The 13942-nt window shown below is 36.0% G+C and overlaps 1 protein-coding gene across 1 annotated transcript in view; it reads left to right on the top strand.

Moving 5' to 3' along the window:
- Nucleotides 1-13942, top strand: part of RYR2 (ryanodine receptor 2 (cardiac)) — a 509242-nt gene that overhangs the window by 360272 nt on the left and 135028 nt on the right. The window contains 3 exon segments of the mRNA XM_012660153.1: nt 682-731; nt 11158-11218; nt 12470-12754. Coding sequence (XP_012515607.1) covers nt 682-731; nt 11158-11218; nt 12470-12754 — 396 coding nt within the window.

Raw genomic sequence — 13942 nt, 5'->3', positions numbered from 1 at the left:
AGACCCAGGAACTTGCTCTAGAGGAATTAAGAAACATGCTCAATTTATCATTAGCATTAAGAGTCTTGTAATTTTACCCTCTGAGTGATTATCAGTAGTTCAAATTCCATTCCTACTTCCCTGTGTTTAAATTCACTGGATGTTTGATTTCTATTTAAGAGACGTGGTCAAGATTGGGGAAGAAAGAAATTTCAAATAATAAAACATATTAGAACTTAAAGTTACATTTTATGCCCAGAGCACTATACTTCTGTTGTTAACTAATGTCCATGACTTTTTAAAAAACCTAGAATTTCACTGGTACATTTGGGAAAATAAAATTAAATTTTTTCCTTGTGGTTTTTCAGTAGTTATGTTCTGATGGGGTTCATATAGATTGCTTTTATATTAATTAGCTTTGCTTTCAATTTTTTTTTGGTTTCTTATAATATGTGCTTTTTTAACCATGTTTGTTAAAGATATGCACTCAAAGACTCTTTCTTTAATACCTTTACTCCACATTCTGCTCAGAGAATTGATTCTTTCTGCGTGACATCATGTTGCTTTTTTCCGGCTCATATATCAGCTGTTTTTTTTTTTCTTTTTTCTTCTCCCTTTTTTTTTATTTTTTTAATTTCTCCCTGTCTTTTCTACCTTCCCTTCCCCCTTCCCTTTTCTCTTTTGTTTTTCTTTTGTCTTCAGCCTATTCTGCAAACTTGGAGTTCTTGTCAGGCATAGGATTTCACTATTTGGTAAGGAGACCCTTGAACAAATACCAGCATGGCCATCACTTGGTTTTCTTTGCCATTTTTGCACTGTGTTGTGTGCTGCTATGTCGCATGAGTGCATGTCTGCATGGCTGCATGCATGGTTGTCATAGGCCAAGAAAAGGTCCTCGAGGTTGTTTATATATAACACTATCTATGGTGAAATTGAGGACTGAGTCTTTTTTATACTAGTCCAAAGTATAACTGAAAATGAAACGATTGTATTATTAAAGAGCAAATGAATGAAAGTGGCAAGTTCTTCCATATTTTATTTCAGGGATAAAACAAAACCAGGCCCTCGGGTTTGTGTTTGGTTATCTGTGATAGATTAAATAATGAGCTGTTATAAATCAAAATTTTAAACTGCACTTATTTTTTTTTTTTAATGCTCTTGACTACAGATTTGCATGTCTACTGCATTCCAAACATTGGAGCTTCATAGTCAAGACACTGACGCCAGGGAGCTTCGGAGCTTCACTTGGCAGAAGTGGCTTTTCTAGCATCACTCACCCCAGAGTCAGTTTCTGTTTGTTTCTGGGAATTCACATAGCTGAAGTCCATGTTCCTGAGCACCTGCTTCTGGACAGCCATGCAGGGTGGGCACTCACTTTCCACACATTTTCCCTGCTTTGGGGCTTTAGGACTCTGTAGCAGCTGGTAGAATTTGTGTTTTGCACTTTCCTGTGTCTGATTTTATAAACTGCCAAAGCAAATTTGAGCCCTTTGCTGTATAGGTTTTGAGACAGTGTTGGGGTAGTTTTAGTAATAAAACATTTAGTGCATTGGTATAGATGTTATAGTTCAGTTCCATTTCCAGGCAAAACTAAAAATTAAAAAAAAGTTAAGTCATTTCTACAAAGCCACAGTAAATAAACTGAGACGTAAGTTTCTGGATATAATTAGTTAATTCTGTGTTTGGTTTCTAGTATTATCATATCTATTATTTGGCACTCTTAAATTTAGTAATTAAAATTTATATTTCACATAAATTACCTGAGTTTTTATATTAATGTTTCCGTTATTTAAAATCAATGGGGCAATTATCTTCAGAATAATTTCCAGTTGTCTTTCATTTAACTTGTCTTCAACAGAGAAAAATTTTTATGAAAATTGTTCAGACAGGATTTTTATATACTCTCTAATCTTCTCAGAATAACAGTGGATACAAATATTCTCCATTTTCTTCAGAGAGTAATATCTCTGAATATATATAGCACTGATGGGGGACTTATTTCTCAGCTACAGTTTTACATTCTTATTAAAGAGCATAATATTTCTAACTTCCTACTTAATGTATATTCTGATTTTCCTATATTACTATCATTTCCTTTTAAAGTTTTTTTGAAGTATTTCATGTGTACGGTGAAGTACACAAATCTTAAAAACAACTTGATGAAATTTTATATACATATATATCTAGTTAATCATTGCTCAGGCCAAGATAAACATTTCCCACATCCTAGAAGCTTCCCTTGTGCCATTTTCCAAATTATGACCATCTGCAGAGGAACCACATGTAGACTTCCAATCCATGGATTAATTTTGCCTGTTCTTGAACTTCCATTTTTCCTTTCGAATGTATCATTTAAGTTTGGTAATTGAAGATAAATGTGTTATATGGTTTGTTGTAACGACTGGAGAAGAACTAGACTTTAATGTTCATTCCATCTCTATGTGATCCTTTTATTCTACTTAGGCATTGTGTTTCAAATCTCTTAGCCTTTAATACTATTAATAAGACTTTAATACTATTAGCCTTACTTTTAATGAGAATTGGAGACCTGCTATATGTTTTTACCCCTCAAAAACAGATTTTTGCACATTCCTCAAATTATTAAAAGTGTCTATTGTTACTGCTTCAGTTTGCTTTGGCATTTGCCTATAAAATAGAAACTTCAAGAGCCTTTATTAATCAAGCATACTCTAATATAGACTTGCCAAATTAAATTTTAAGCATTTAAAGTTTACACATTATTAGGGTTATAGCCTGGCTTTAGACACTAATATGTTCTAGAGAGAATAGTGGGCTTTGAATCAGAAAACCTAGATGTAAGTCCTATTTTTGTGTCTTAACCAGCTGAATAATTCAGACAATGGACTTAAATTCTCTGAACTTGTATTTTTTTTTTCGTTTTTAAAGTAGGGTAAAATAACTGCTAATCATAGAGATCCATTGTGTATCAAATCTTAGGTGAAATAATGAATGTTGCAGTTCTATGTAAACTGTAACCCGATACCCTTCACATGTAAGGTATTCCAAGTCTTATTAGATTTTATTTACTAATTTGTTTAAGTCTTATTTAGATAAATCAAATTACATACAAACTAAACTTGGGGACTTAGGTTTTTAAAATACATGCACAATGAAGCCTTTATATTATTTACTTTTTGATTTCTTAATTATGCCATTGTGGATTTTCCCAACGAGAGAGACCCGGTAGCATATATGCAGTGGTTGTTTATATCATGATATTCCTCTCTTATTTTTTCCTTTCACTCGACCTTTATGTTATTAATACATCATTTTCCTGCATTCACGTTTTAAAATTTTTCCATGACCTAATCTAAGTTAAGACAATTGATAGTTGAGGTTAACAAAGAAATGCTTGAATTTTGTTATGATGAGCAAAGGTAAAGATGTAGAAAGATACACGTTAGCCTTAAATATATCAGGAATTGGAGATAGGAGGGGAACATTAAAATAAGGAGACAAAATACTTGTCCTGGTGGTGATAATTGTGGTGATCAGGGTTTGATGGGATGGAATGGAATATGGAATATGGAATAAATGGAATATTTATTCCGTGTTGGCTGCCAAATTGTAGTTATATCTCTAAACCTCACCTGTAGTTGAAAGATTTTTCTGACATACTAAGTGAGGATTCCCAAAACTTGGACTTCTGTATCTGTATGTATCTTCTGTCTACTTGAGGAGATTTCCTCTACATTGAAGAACACTGTCCAAGAATTGAGATCAATGGTGTTTTTATACCACCTCTATTCTTCTTGAGGCATTTAAACTATTCCATTTTATATATTTTTTAAAAAGATGAGGTTTTTAAAAGTGGGGAGAGCTGTGTTCCCTACAGAATTCTGGTGCATCAATTGGAATGCTCTATGGGGTGGGGAAGAAAGAAAGAAAATAGCATCTTGTTTAAATACAGGCTTCCCTGTCAGAACTCTGAAATGCTTGCTAGTGATTATAAGTCGGTGCACACGTGTGTTTTGGAAATCTGGTTAGGACATAAATAGGACCTCGGCAGGCTGACCAGTGATAAGGATCCCATTTGCCATTTTCAAGCACCCAGTGTTGACTAAGGAAATACTGTTTTTATTCCTATCATTTTTCCTCTCACTTTTGCTACCTGGAAATTCTCATTACTAATTTCAAGGCAGATAGAGGATACATAAGCCCTCCCGTTACCATCTATTTGAACCTTCCAGTCATTTTTAGAGGAAACAGAATCTCACAACTAAGACGCCAACAGTAATAGCGATGGTGCTACAAGCGTGTGCATGTCAGGGCTCTCTAAGGGCTTTATTTTTATGTGCGAAAAAAATCTAACCGCATAGTGACATTCACTTTGTGCATCCCTTCAGTGAACATTGTGTGTTGGCTATGTGTGAGGCATCCTCTCAGGAAGTGAGGATAGAAAAATGAAGATTTCTCTCTCCACTACCACACCGAGACCAGTCTGCAGGCATCCTTCACCTGCACCCTCCTCCTGGCGCACACTAACCATTCTCTCCGAACCCCCTCTTGCCTCTCCATACTGTGCTCCGCAGCGATCATACCATGTCTTCACAATCGCCTCTCTCGTCACACCCCTGCATGTTCAGTGGCTTTCCGTTTCTGTAGAGTAGAGATCGTTCTTTTACCTAGCTGTGGTAGCGCTTCACACTCTATTCCCTGTGCGCCGCTGCATCTTATTTTCCAGCATGTTCTCTCTTGCTCACTATGCTTCCTCAGCTTCACTGGCCGCCTCTCTGCTTCTTGAATGTGCTGTGTTTCTTTCTGCTCAGGGTCTTTGCACATGCTGTGATTACTGCCTGAGATTGGATTCCCATATGTAACGCTCATCTCCTCAATCCTTCACACCCATAATAAACTATCCAGCCTTCAGATTTCAATCCAGACATTACCCTTTCAGAAAAAGCTTCCCTGGACCCCCAATTATATTCCCTCCTTCTACCGTTATAACATTCTCTGGCTCCCTGTACCTTTCTCTCATACCACTGATGGCGTACTGGATTAACACCTTTCCTCACAGAAAACTCTCAGCTCTGTGAGGAATTACTGTTGTATCCTCAGTGCCTAGAAGAAAGTCTGGCACATAGTAGGTATTTTATAAATATCTGATGAATGAATGAATGAATGAACCAACCAGGTCCCTCCTTCAAGGAGCCTACAGTCTAGGCTGGGTGTTTTACACCTTGGGAGGCTGAGGTGGGTGGATCACTTAAAGCCAGGAGTTCCCAGCCTGGGCAACATAGCCAGACTCTGTCTCTATAAAAAATTTAAAAATTAGCAGGGCATGGTGGTGCACACTTATAGTCCTAGCTACTAGGGTGGCTGAGGCAGGAGGATTGCTTGAGCCCAGTTATTTGAGTCTGTAGTGAGCTGTGATCATGCCACTGCACTCCATTCTGAGCCACAGAGTGAGACCCTGTCTCAAAAAAGAAGAAAAAAAGCCTTCAGTCTAACAGAGAAGACAGATAAATATGCAGACACTTATGACAATGAGACTAGTGCTATGAATTTTGAAGTTTTCTTACATTCATGAATAACCCAAGCTTTCCTTTTTTGTGCGTGCTTCGATTATTAAGAAAAATGTAGTATCTAATTATCCTACAATCTATGAGAGTCACATTGTTTTGATTCCTTAAGGGGTCCATAACACCACTTAGGGCACTTACACTGAAAAGGAAATAACACATAATTAATGACCCTTCAAATAACAAGATCATTAAACTCAACCAGCAGTGATCCTTTCAGTTCCAGGAACTATTGGAAAAGGCTGGCACAAAATATTTATCATTTGTAGCATAGGCCTTTTCTACTTTCCAGTTTTCTGGTGAATTTTTAACATTGTGGTGAGATGCTCAATCCTCCAGACACTCCCCTGAGTTACTGGAGATTTCTGAATCAATGACATAGGGATTTCTAGGGCTACTTGCGGCAAAGCCAGCATTTTGTAATATAATATGAGCATAGTGCTCCAACATTTCTAGTACTTTGACCTAGCACTCAACATATACCATCATTAATACAACTTCGATGTTAGCTAGAGGAATATTGAACAAATATTATCATGGGTTTAAAATGAAGCAGTAGCTGTTATTGAAATATTTATTTTTCTCCAGGTAAGTATGCCTAATTTATACCAGTGCATAGATTTTAATGTTATGTTTAGAAGAGTTTTAAAGGTAAATAGTAAGTAAAGTAATAGAGTGAATTTCATCAACTGATATCTCTACCTGATCAATAAATTAGTGGATTATGTTGATATCTCTAATAGCTCCTCCAAAACGCCATTCATGTGTTTAAAATGATGACTACTATCCTGCATCAGGAGATATTATGAAACTAATATGTTTTTAATATCTCTGTCAAGGTTCAGATTGTGCTTGCATTTGCTTGGTAAGACACGTAAAAATGAAAGGACAATCATTTAAAGCGCTCAGAATCTCTGAGGACAGAGCATATCTGAGAATTGAGTGGTTCAGTCATGCACAATCTGTTACTATTTGCTGATCCTTTTTATTTGTAACTGAAGGATCATTAAGGTATTTCTCTCATTTAAAAATTCTGTAGTTCAGTGACAGTATACATGGAAAAGACAAGAGTTTCCTAGCTTTAACTTGTTTATGTATACTATAAAAATCTATTTTTGATAGAGAAATAAATTCACAAATATTTGAATCAGGTACCTATAATGAAAGTAATATCAGAAGATAATATTAGAACAATACAGATATTTCCTTCAATTGAGCATAGCATTTTGGGAGAACTTCCTGACTTGGAGACAAATGAATAGAATATGTAGTTAATGCAGAGTGTGTTCTCAGTTTAACTAAAACATCTCACCAATTTAGGGAACCAGTAATTTCACTCTTTTGAATATCACAGACTTTTAAAAGTAATAAAGTAATTGACACGCTTTGGTTTCTCTCTATTCCTTCATAATTATGAGAGAAATTTTTATGCTCTAGTGTAATGTTGTTTCACATTATTAATAAGGATTCTGCCAAGATTCATAATTTCTTCCAAGGAGAAAATATGCAACATCATTTCAAGAGCCATGTTAAAAAATAAAGTAGAGAAGAAGAAAAATTAGGATGAATGCTGTTGCTGTCTCCAGAGGAAAGTCAACATTCTGAGAATCCTCAGTCTGTCAGATTACAACACAGAAGTGTTACCTGATATTTCAGATTGGAGATAGCATTGAGAATTTTTGAGTATAGAAACCTTATATTAAAAACTGCAAAACAACTTGGATTAAAGTCCAAAAAATTTATTTATATTATTTATATTTATATTACATATTTAACTTTGTTATTTTTATTATTTAGGGAGTTGCATTATGAGAGTCGCTATGTTTTTTAAAACCCAGTGTCCATTGTTATTAGAATCAGATGCAAGCTGTGATTTTATTTGTTTATTTTAATTTCAGAATATTACAGGGGTACAAACGTTTTGGTTACATAAATTGTTTTTATACCATTTGAGTCAAAGTTATAAGTGTGCCCTTCACCCAGATAGTGTGCAAACGCCCAAGTGTCCATCAATACATGAGTGGATTGATAAAATGTGGTATGTGTATACCATGGAGTAGTACTCAGCCATAAAAAATGGTGAACTAATACCTCTAGTATTAACCTTCATGGAACTGGAGACCATTCTTCTAAGTGAAGTATCACAAAAATGAAAAAACAAACACCACGCATGTACTCACCATTAAATTGGAACCAATCAATCAACACTTATGTGCAAACTGTGATTTTAATTATGTACCCCTTATGCTTACACAACACACGCACTGATACAAACACACAATCTTAAGGACAAACAGGCAATCTGTAATTGTTACTCTGGGTGTTTAGAGTTGATGAAAGGTATGTTTGAGGACAAGGGAAGTAGCCGGGACCTTGAAATAATGTGAGTTGCGTGTAAAGTATCAGACTTTCTTTTTTCATACCACTCAGAGCAATTAAGCAATTACATAAATGTAGGCACATGAAAATGCCATCACCACCTGAAAGTTTTATTATCCTAGCACAGTTTACTGGCCCTTCCTGTTCTTCCTAATAGCATGATTGATATTTCTGATGATGGTAATCTGGATAGCCTTAAGAAGGGCAATATTCATGTCACCACATACTCTGTCTCTTCAAGAATAACCATTATTTTAGGCAGCCTTCACATGCATTTGTTGGGTCTGCAAATTAAAATGTTGAAGACTCAATGCATACTTTTTCTACATTTCTTAGGGTCCCTTTCCCACCAGTTTTTACACTGAGGTGTTTCCATTGAAAGTTGTATTGCATGTAATATGGCATATACCGACATGTAAAGATTCATGGAGCTTACACTTTGTTACTTTAACACTCACAGAGATCTCATATTCCCAGTACATACTTTCATTCAACCCACAGAACTTGTCAGGCCACTGGTGCTATATCCTACTCTTCTTACTCACCTCACATAGCCTTTCTGCAAATACTTAATCAAGTGCCCGCTATATGTCATACACTATTTCAGGTGAAGAGAACAAAGCTAACAAAAATCCCAGCCTCTTGAGCTTACAGGAATGGGAAGTTTAAAATACTCCTGGTCACCCCATGGCAAAGGGCACCGGTGAACTTGGTGCAAACACTGATCATCTGTACTAAGAGACAGTAGCTCAGAAGAGAAAGGGACAGAAACAGAATTGTGTGTTTTAGGAAGAGAATAAGGGACCAGCCTCTCTGATCCAGCACTTGCATAGGAATAGCAGTTGCATAGGACTCATACACATGGCATTGCATCCCAGCTTCTCCACAGGCCTTTTCTTTCTTATTTTCTGTGCTGCATCTTCCTTGTCTTCTATACCTCCAAATGCTGGAGGTCTCAGTACTTTTTTTCTTCTGTACTTATACTCATGCTGGCTAATTCCATTCAGACCCATGATTTTAGAAGTTATCTGTATGTTTATGATGCCCAAATGTTTAGCTCCAGCTCAGATCTGTTCCCTGCACTGCAGAACTTTATATTAATTGCCTGTGGTAAATCTCTACCTGAATCACTAAGAGGCCCATCACACTTAACATGTGCAAAGCAGTGGCCGTCCCCCTCTCTCCCCGTCCTTCCACACTCAGCTTCTCCTTTTGCTCTCTTCGTACTATTAAACGGTACCACGGGTCACCCATTTCTCAGATGAAAAACTTTAGTGTTTTCCTTGGCTCCTTTCTCCCTCACCTCACATTCAATCCATAAGTAAATCCTTAAAATATATCCTTAATTTCTTCCCCACTAATATCCCAGTCTGAATTCACCATCATCAGTCAACTGATTAGCTCCTGCAATAGCTTCCTGATTAATATCCCCTCTTGCTGTTCCAGAGTTGTTCACATTGTGAATTCTTTTCTTATCACATACTGCTCAAAACCTATGAATGTCTTCCTGTTGCACTTAAAAAAATCCATGTGCTTTTCTCTGGTTGCCAGACTAGAACCTGTCCTCTCCTCGCCTCTCCACTTCACACCCTACTTCTTTCCCCTTAATCTGACCCCCTTAGTGGTCAGATTGACTTCCTTGCTTGGAACACCTGAGAGCCTCAAAGCCTTTGCATGTGATGTCCCCTATGCCTGGGCCCTCTTCCCAGATAGATGCATGGTTTGTTCCTTCATGTCATTAGAACCTCTACTCAGATGCCACCTTGGAGAGAAACCCATGAGCACTCACCCTGTTATTCTATCCAATTACTGTAATCCCTGTTCCCTGCTATTAAAATATATTTCTTTATCGTGGTCTGACATTATATGTTGATTTTTTTTCCTAAATGGCTCATTATCTATATCCTTTATTAAAATGCAAATACCATGATGAATTTATTTTATTTATTACTAAAAGTTTGAGAGTGCTTGGTATTTAATATGTATTTGTTGAGTGAGTGAATAATTAAATGAATAATACTTCTAAGGGCTGCAGTAGAAGCCCTAGGACCAGCATCTGTCAATAAATGAGGAAGTAACAAACTCTGCCTTTCTGCTCATTTTGTCTTCGTTATTAGCAGAAATTCTGAGATTTATAACACAAGATAAATGGAATTGAGTTCTTAAAGAACTCAGAGTCTTAGTAAAAACTTATGTTTTTCTTATTTACATCATATTACTAAACTGGCTTGCCCATGTTCTAAAACAGTTATTTCCATGTATACTGAAGTCATTTATTTTAGGATACATTTTTGTATAAAGAATATAACATTTTCAAAAACTTACATTAAAATAGGAGTTGACAACCTGAGGACTCAGGAGATGACGGGTGTGTGTGTGTGTGTGTGTGTGTGTGTATGTGTATAATGAAAAGTGTAGAATGAGGAACTGATAATGCCGAACTATATTGTAAGTGGTCAGTTTATTTTGTTACTTTGGATTCATCATTTTATTTACTTTTCTATAATGCTATCACAAAGAAAATTATATATAGTGCTTTTATCACTCATATTTCTGTGCTTCCTGATAAAATATGCGAATCAAAATGAGTGAATTTCATATTACTTTCAAGAAGAGTTACTCCCATTTCAAATATCTCATAAGACTATTATTTAACTTCTTTGGCCTCTAATTATTTATTTTTATTTACATTATGGTTTGGTGCTGCTTTTTTGTTTTTTTGGGTTTTTTTTTTGGCAAAGACCAACAATATTCAGGCAAATTAATTTATCTTAATGCAGTCAAATTCAGGCAGATTCATTCATCTTAATGCAGTTGAATGAAATATGAAAGAGACACTTGGAGTAATTAAAATGGAATTAAAATATTTAGACCTTTAGCCCACCTCATTTCATGAAGGATATGAGCTGACTTAAAAAGTTTGCATACAATATGATTTTAAAATAAAATGAGCTAGGATGGGGAGGGTAATATACTTGAAGAATTCAGTTAAAACCCTTTTAGCGTGGTGCAGTGCTTTTGAATGCTTCTTGAGCATGTCGGCTATTTGGTGAGACATGCTTTATTGCTTTTCTACTTACATTTGCATAACCACTTTTAAGCAGAAAAACTGCATGATTTTAAACTTTATTATTAAAAAATACTTTAAATTATTATTGAGTTATGCCATTGACTAATTTTTATAACACAAATATTAATAGAAAAGAACACTGAGAAATTCTCGGGGCAATTTATGCACGTTTTGTTTCCTCCTTAGGGAATGATGCGACGTCAATTGTCAACTGTCTTCATATTTTGGGTCAGACTTTGGATGCAAGGTAAGTGGATACATTGTTATCTAAATAAATGACTGTAACGATGATATACATATAAGAATGCTAAGAAGGACCCAGTGTTTGATTTTATTCTTTGGATTTATAATAAAGACTTTTAGTGTAGGTGAAAAGGAAACTTGTAAATTACTAATACAATGGCAGTTTATTTTTATGATCAATATAGATTATTTAATTTCGAGTAATTTCTGTAGCAGCTAGGAATACAACTGAGGGTTGAATTGGTAATATGTCATGTGAGGGAAAAAAATGGTAGATTGACAACTTTAGAGGTTTTCTTAGCTTCCAGGCATGGTATTTGTGCTCAACATTCATAACATTTGGCTTTGTAGGAAACAAGAGAGTTCCATTCTCATTTTACAGATGAGTAAAGTGACACTTAAGATTGCATAGTAAGTGTGTAGGTAGACTGAGTCCCCAGGCTGTGTACCTTCCACTCTGCTCTGCTATCAGCTTGACTAGAAATCAAGCATGTTGTTGACCAACTACAAAATCAGTTTGTGTAGCATGATCAATTCAGCTGTCAAGCCATACATTTAGTTCATATAGTATCCAGGACAAATCTAAATAAAAGTTATAAATGTCTCCTAAAGAGAATACTCCATGATACTCTTTGATTGTCTGTTCTTGTGTTTAGGATTTTACTTGAAGTGTTTCCTATAATAAATGCAGAAAGGAGACACCATTATAGATCTTCATTTCCTACTACAATTAGTGGCATTGGAGTGGATGTTACTTGCATACAAAGTTCAGCCTTCAGAGGCTTCTTTAGCAATGACTTGATTGTTCCCCCTTAAAGCACAAAATATCTGTATCATTTGGTATGTGGGTCTACCTGGCATTAAATGTTTCTTTCATACCCATTGTTTCAGGAAACATTCTAGCTTTGTTGGATTTGAGATTAACTAAACTGGCTCAGAAGCTGTGTTTTGTTAGTTATAAAATAATTATCCTCAAAATTTGAGGCCACTAATGGAAAACATAAAGCAATAACACAGCCTTTTGCTCCCAGGTCCTAATTAAGTTGGCTGTGAAGGCGTTTGGGGAAGGTGATTTACAGAGCAGTACTGCTGTAACTTCAAGTAGATCGGAAACAATTATTTTAGAGTTGATTTAAAAATTTAGTTGACTAGGTGGTACTGTAATGGAGGAATAACCGTAACGTAGGATCACTTTTTATTTGTATATCATTTGCTCCTGTCGGAAGGTATAAGTTGTCCCCTACGTCCTTTCTAGGACTGTGATGAAGACTGGCCTGGAGAGTGTTAAAAGTGCACTCCGAGCTTTTCTGGACAATGCCGCGGAGGACCTGGAGAAGACCATGGAAAATCTTAAGCAAGGCCAGTTCACCCACACCCGGAACCAACCCAAAGGGGTGACTCAGATCATCAATTACACCACGGTGGCCCTGTTGCCCATGCTGTCATCATTGTTTGAACATATTGGCCAGCATCAGTTCGGAGAAGACCTAATCTGTATGTAAATTGATGACTTAGAGTGTCATTATTGAAATACACAGTAGTACATCCAGAAATTGTAAAGGCCACATCCGGGTTATTCCAATGCTGCTTATACGTTAAAATGCTTTATTTTGCAAAACATTATAGGATGACATTTGATTGATAGAAACCATTCTTGTAGAAATTAATCTCTGAATCACGTGGACTCACAGAGAGGACCAGGAAGGTACTGGTCTTGGTTATGGACAATAACCTCTACGTTGTTGGAAGTCCAGGTTTCAAATTTTACTATTTCTACGTTGCCTCTTTTCATGTAAATTTTCTAATGCAGTTGGACCATATGCCATACAACATTAAATGTTTTCAGATTATTTTTGAGTCGATGCAGATTGTTTCCACAAGCTATACTACCAACTAATATGAAGACTACTGAGACAAAGTCCATGTCTAAATAATTGATCTATTAGGGTGGCTCAAATATCTTCTGTTTAGATGCTGCAGTCAGTATTCATGGGGGATTTAATCAGCTGGTTTTGGCTGGAATTCTGTAATTACTAAAAATATCCATAGAATGTCCACAATTAAATGGAAAAAATAACCTGAGCTGTCTTAACTCCCTTCTCTCCTGATATAAACATGAGACAGGATACAAATGAACCTTAGCTGAGCAGACCCATCGATTTATTAGACTCTTACTTTGTAGTTTCCCCAGGTAATGAGCAGCTGTGTGCAAAAACCACTGAGTTATTCAGTGGATGCCACAACTACCAATTGCAAAACCTCTATTTTAACCAGTAGGAGCATTGCTCATAGCACAGTATGCATGTGGAAACCCGGCTGAGGACAGGGTTATTTTTCCATTCATGCTGAGGTATACCCACTGGCAAATGGTAGCAGAGTTGGAATTAGAAATTCGAGATTCTTAAATTTTTTTGCCTTTTAAACATGTCATTTTGTTGACTAGATCATCTGTAAGACTTTATTTGATTTTCTGTCTTCAAAAACCACCAGAGTGACTTAACTTATGCCTTGAATGTCAGGTCATTTGAGAAAGAACTAACAGATGGCATCTTCCACTATCCTCATTATCATTCATTTGAGTCATGATAAAAGATACAGTTCTTATTTATCTTTGGAACAGGAGTCAAAATACACCTCTATCCCCTCTTCCACCAGATATTCTTATGCTTAATCTTATTCTTGGAGAAATTCTTTGAATTTTTATACCTAGAGAAAAATTATAAATAAA

The sequence above is a fragment of the Propithecus coquereli genome, unplaced genomic scaffold (assembly GCF_000956105.1).
Source record: "Propithecus coquereli isolate 6110/MARCELLA unplaced genomic scaffold, Pcoq_1.0 Scaffold66, whole genome shotgun sequence".
Lineage (NCBI taxonomy): Eukaryota > Metazoa > Chordata > Mammalia > Primates > Indriidae > Propithecus > Propithecus coquereli.
Note: the sequence above shows the minus strand (reverse complement) of the source record. Positions and strands in the feature narration are given on the sequence as shown.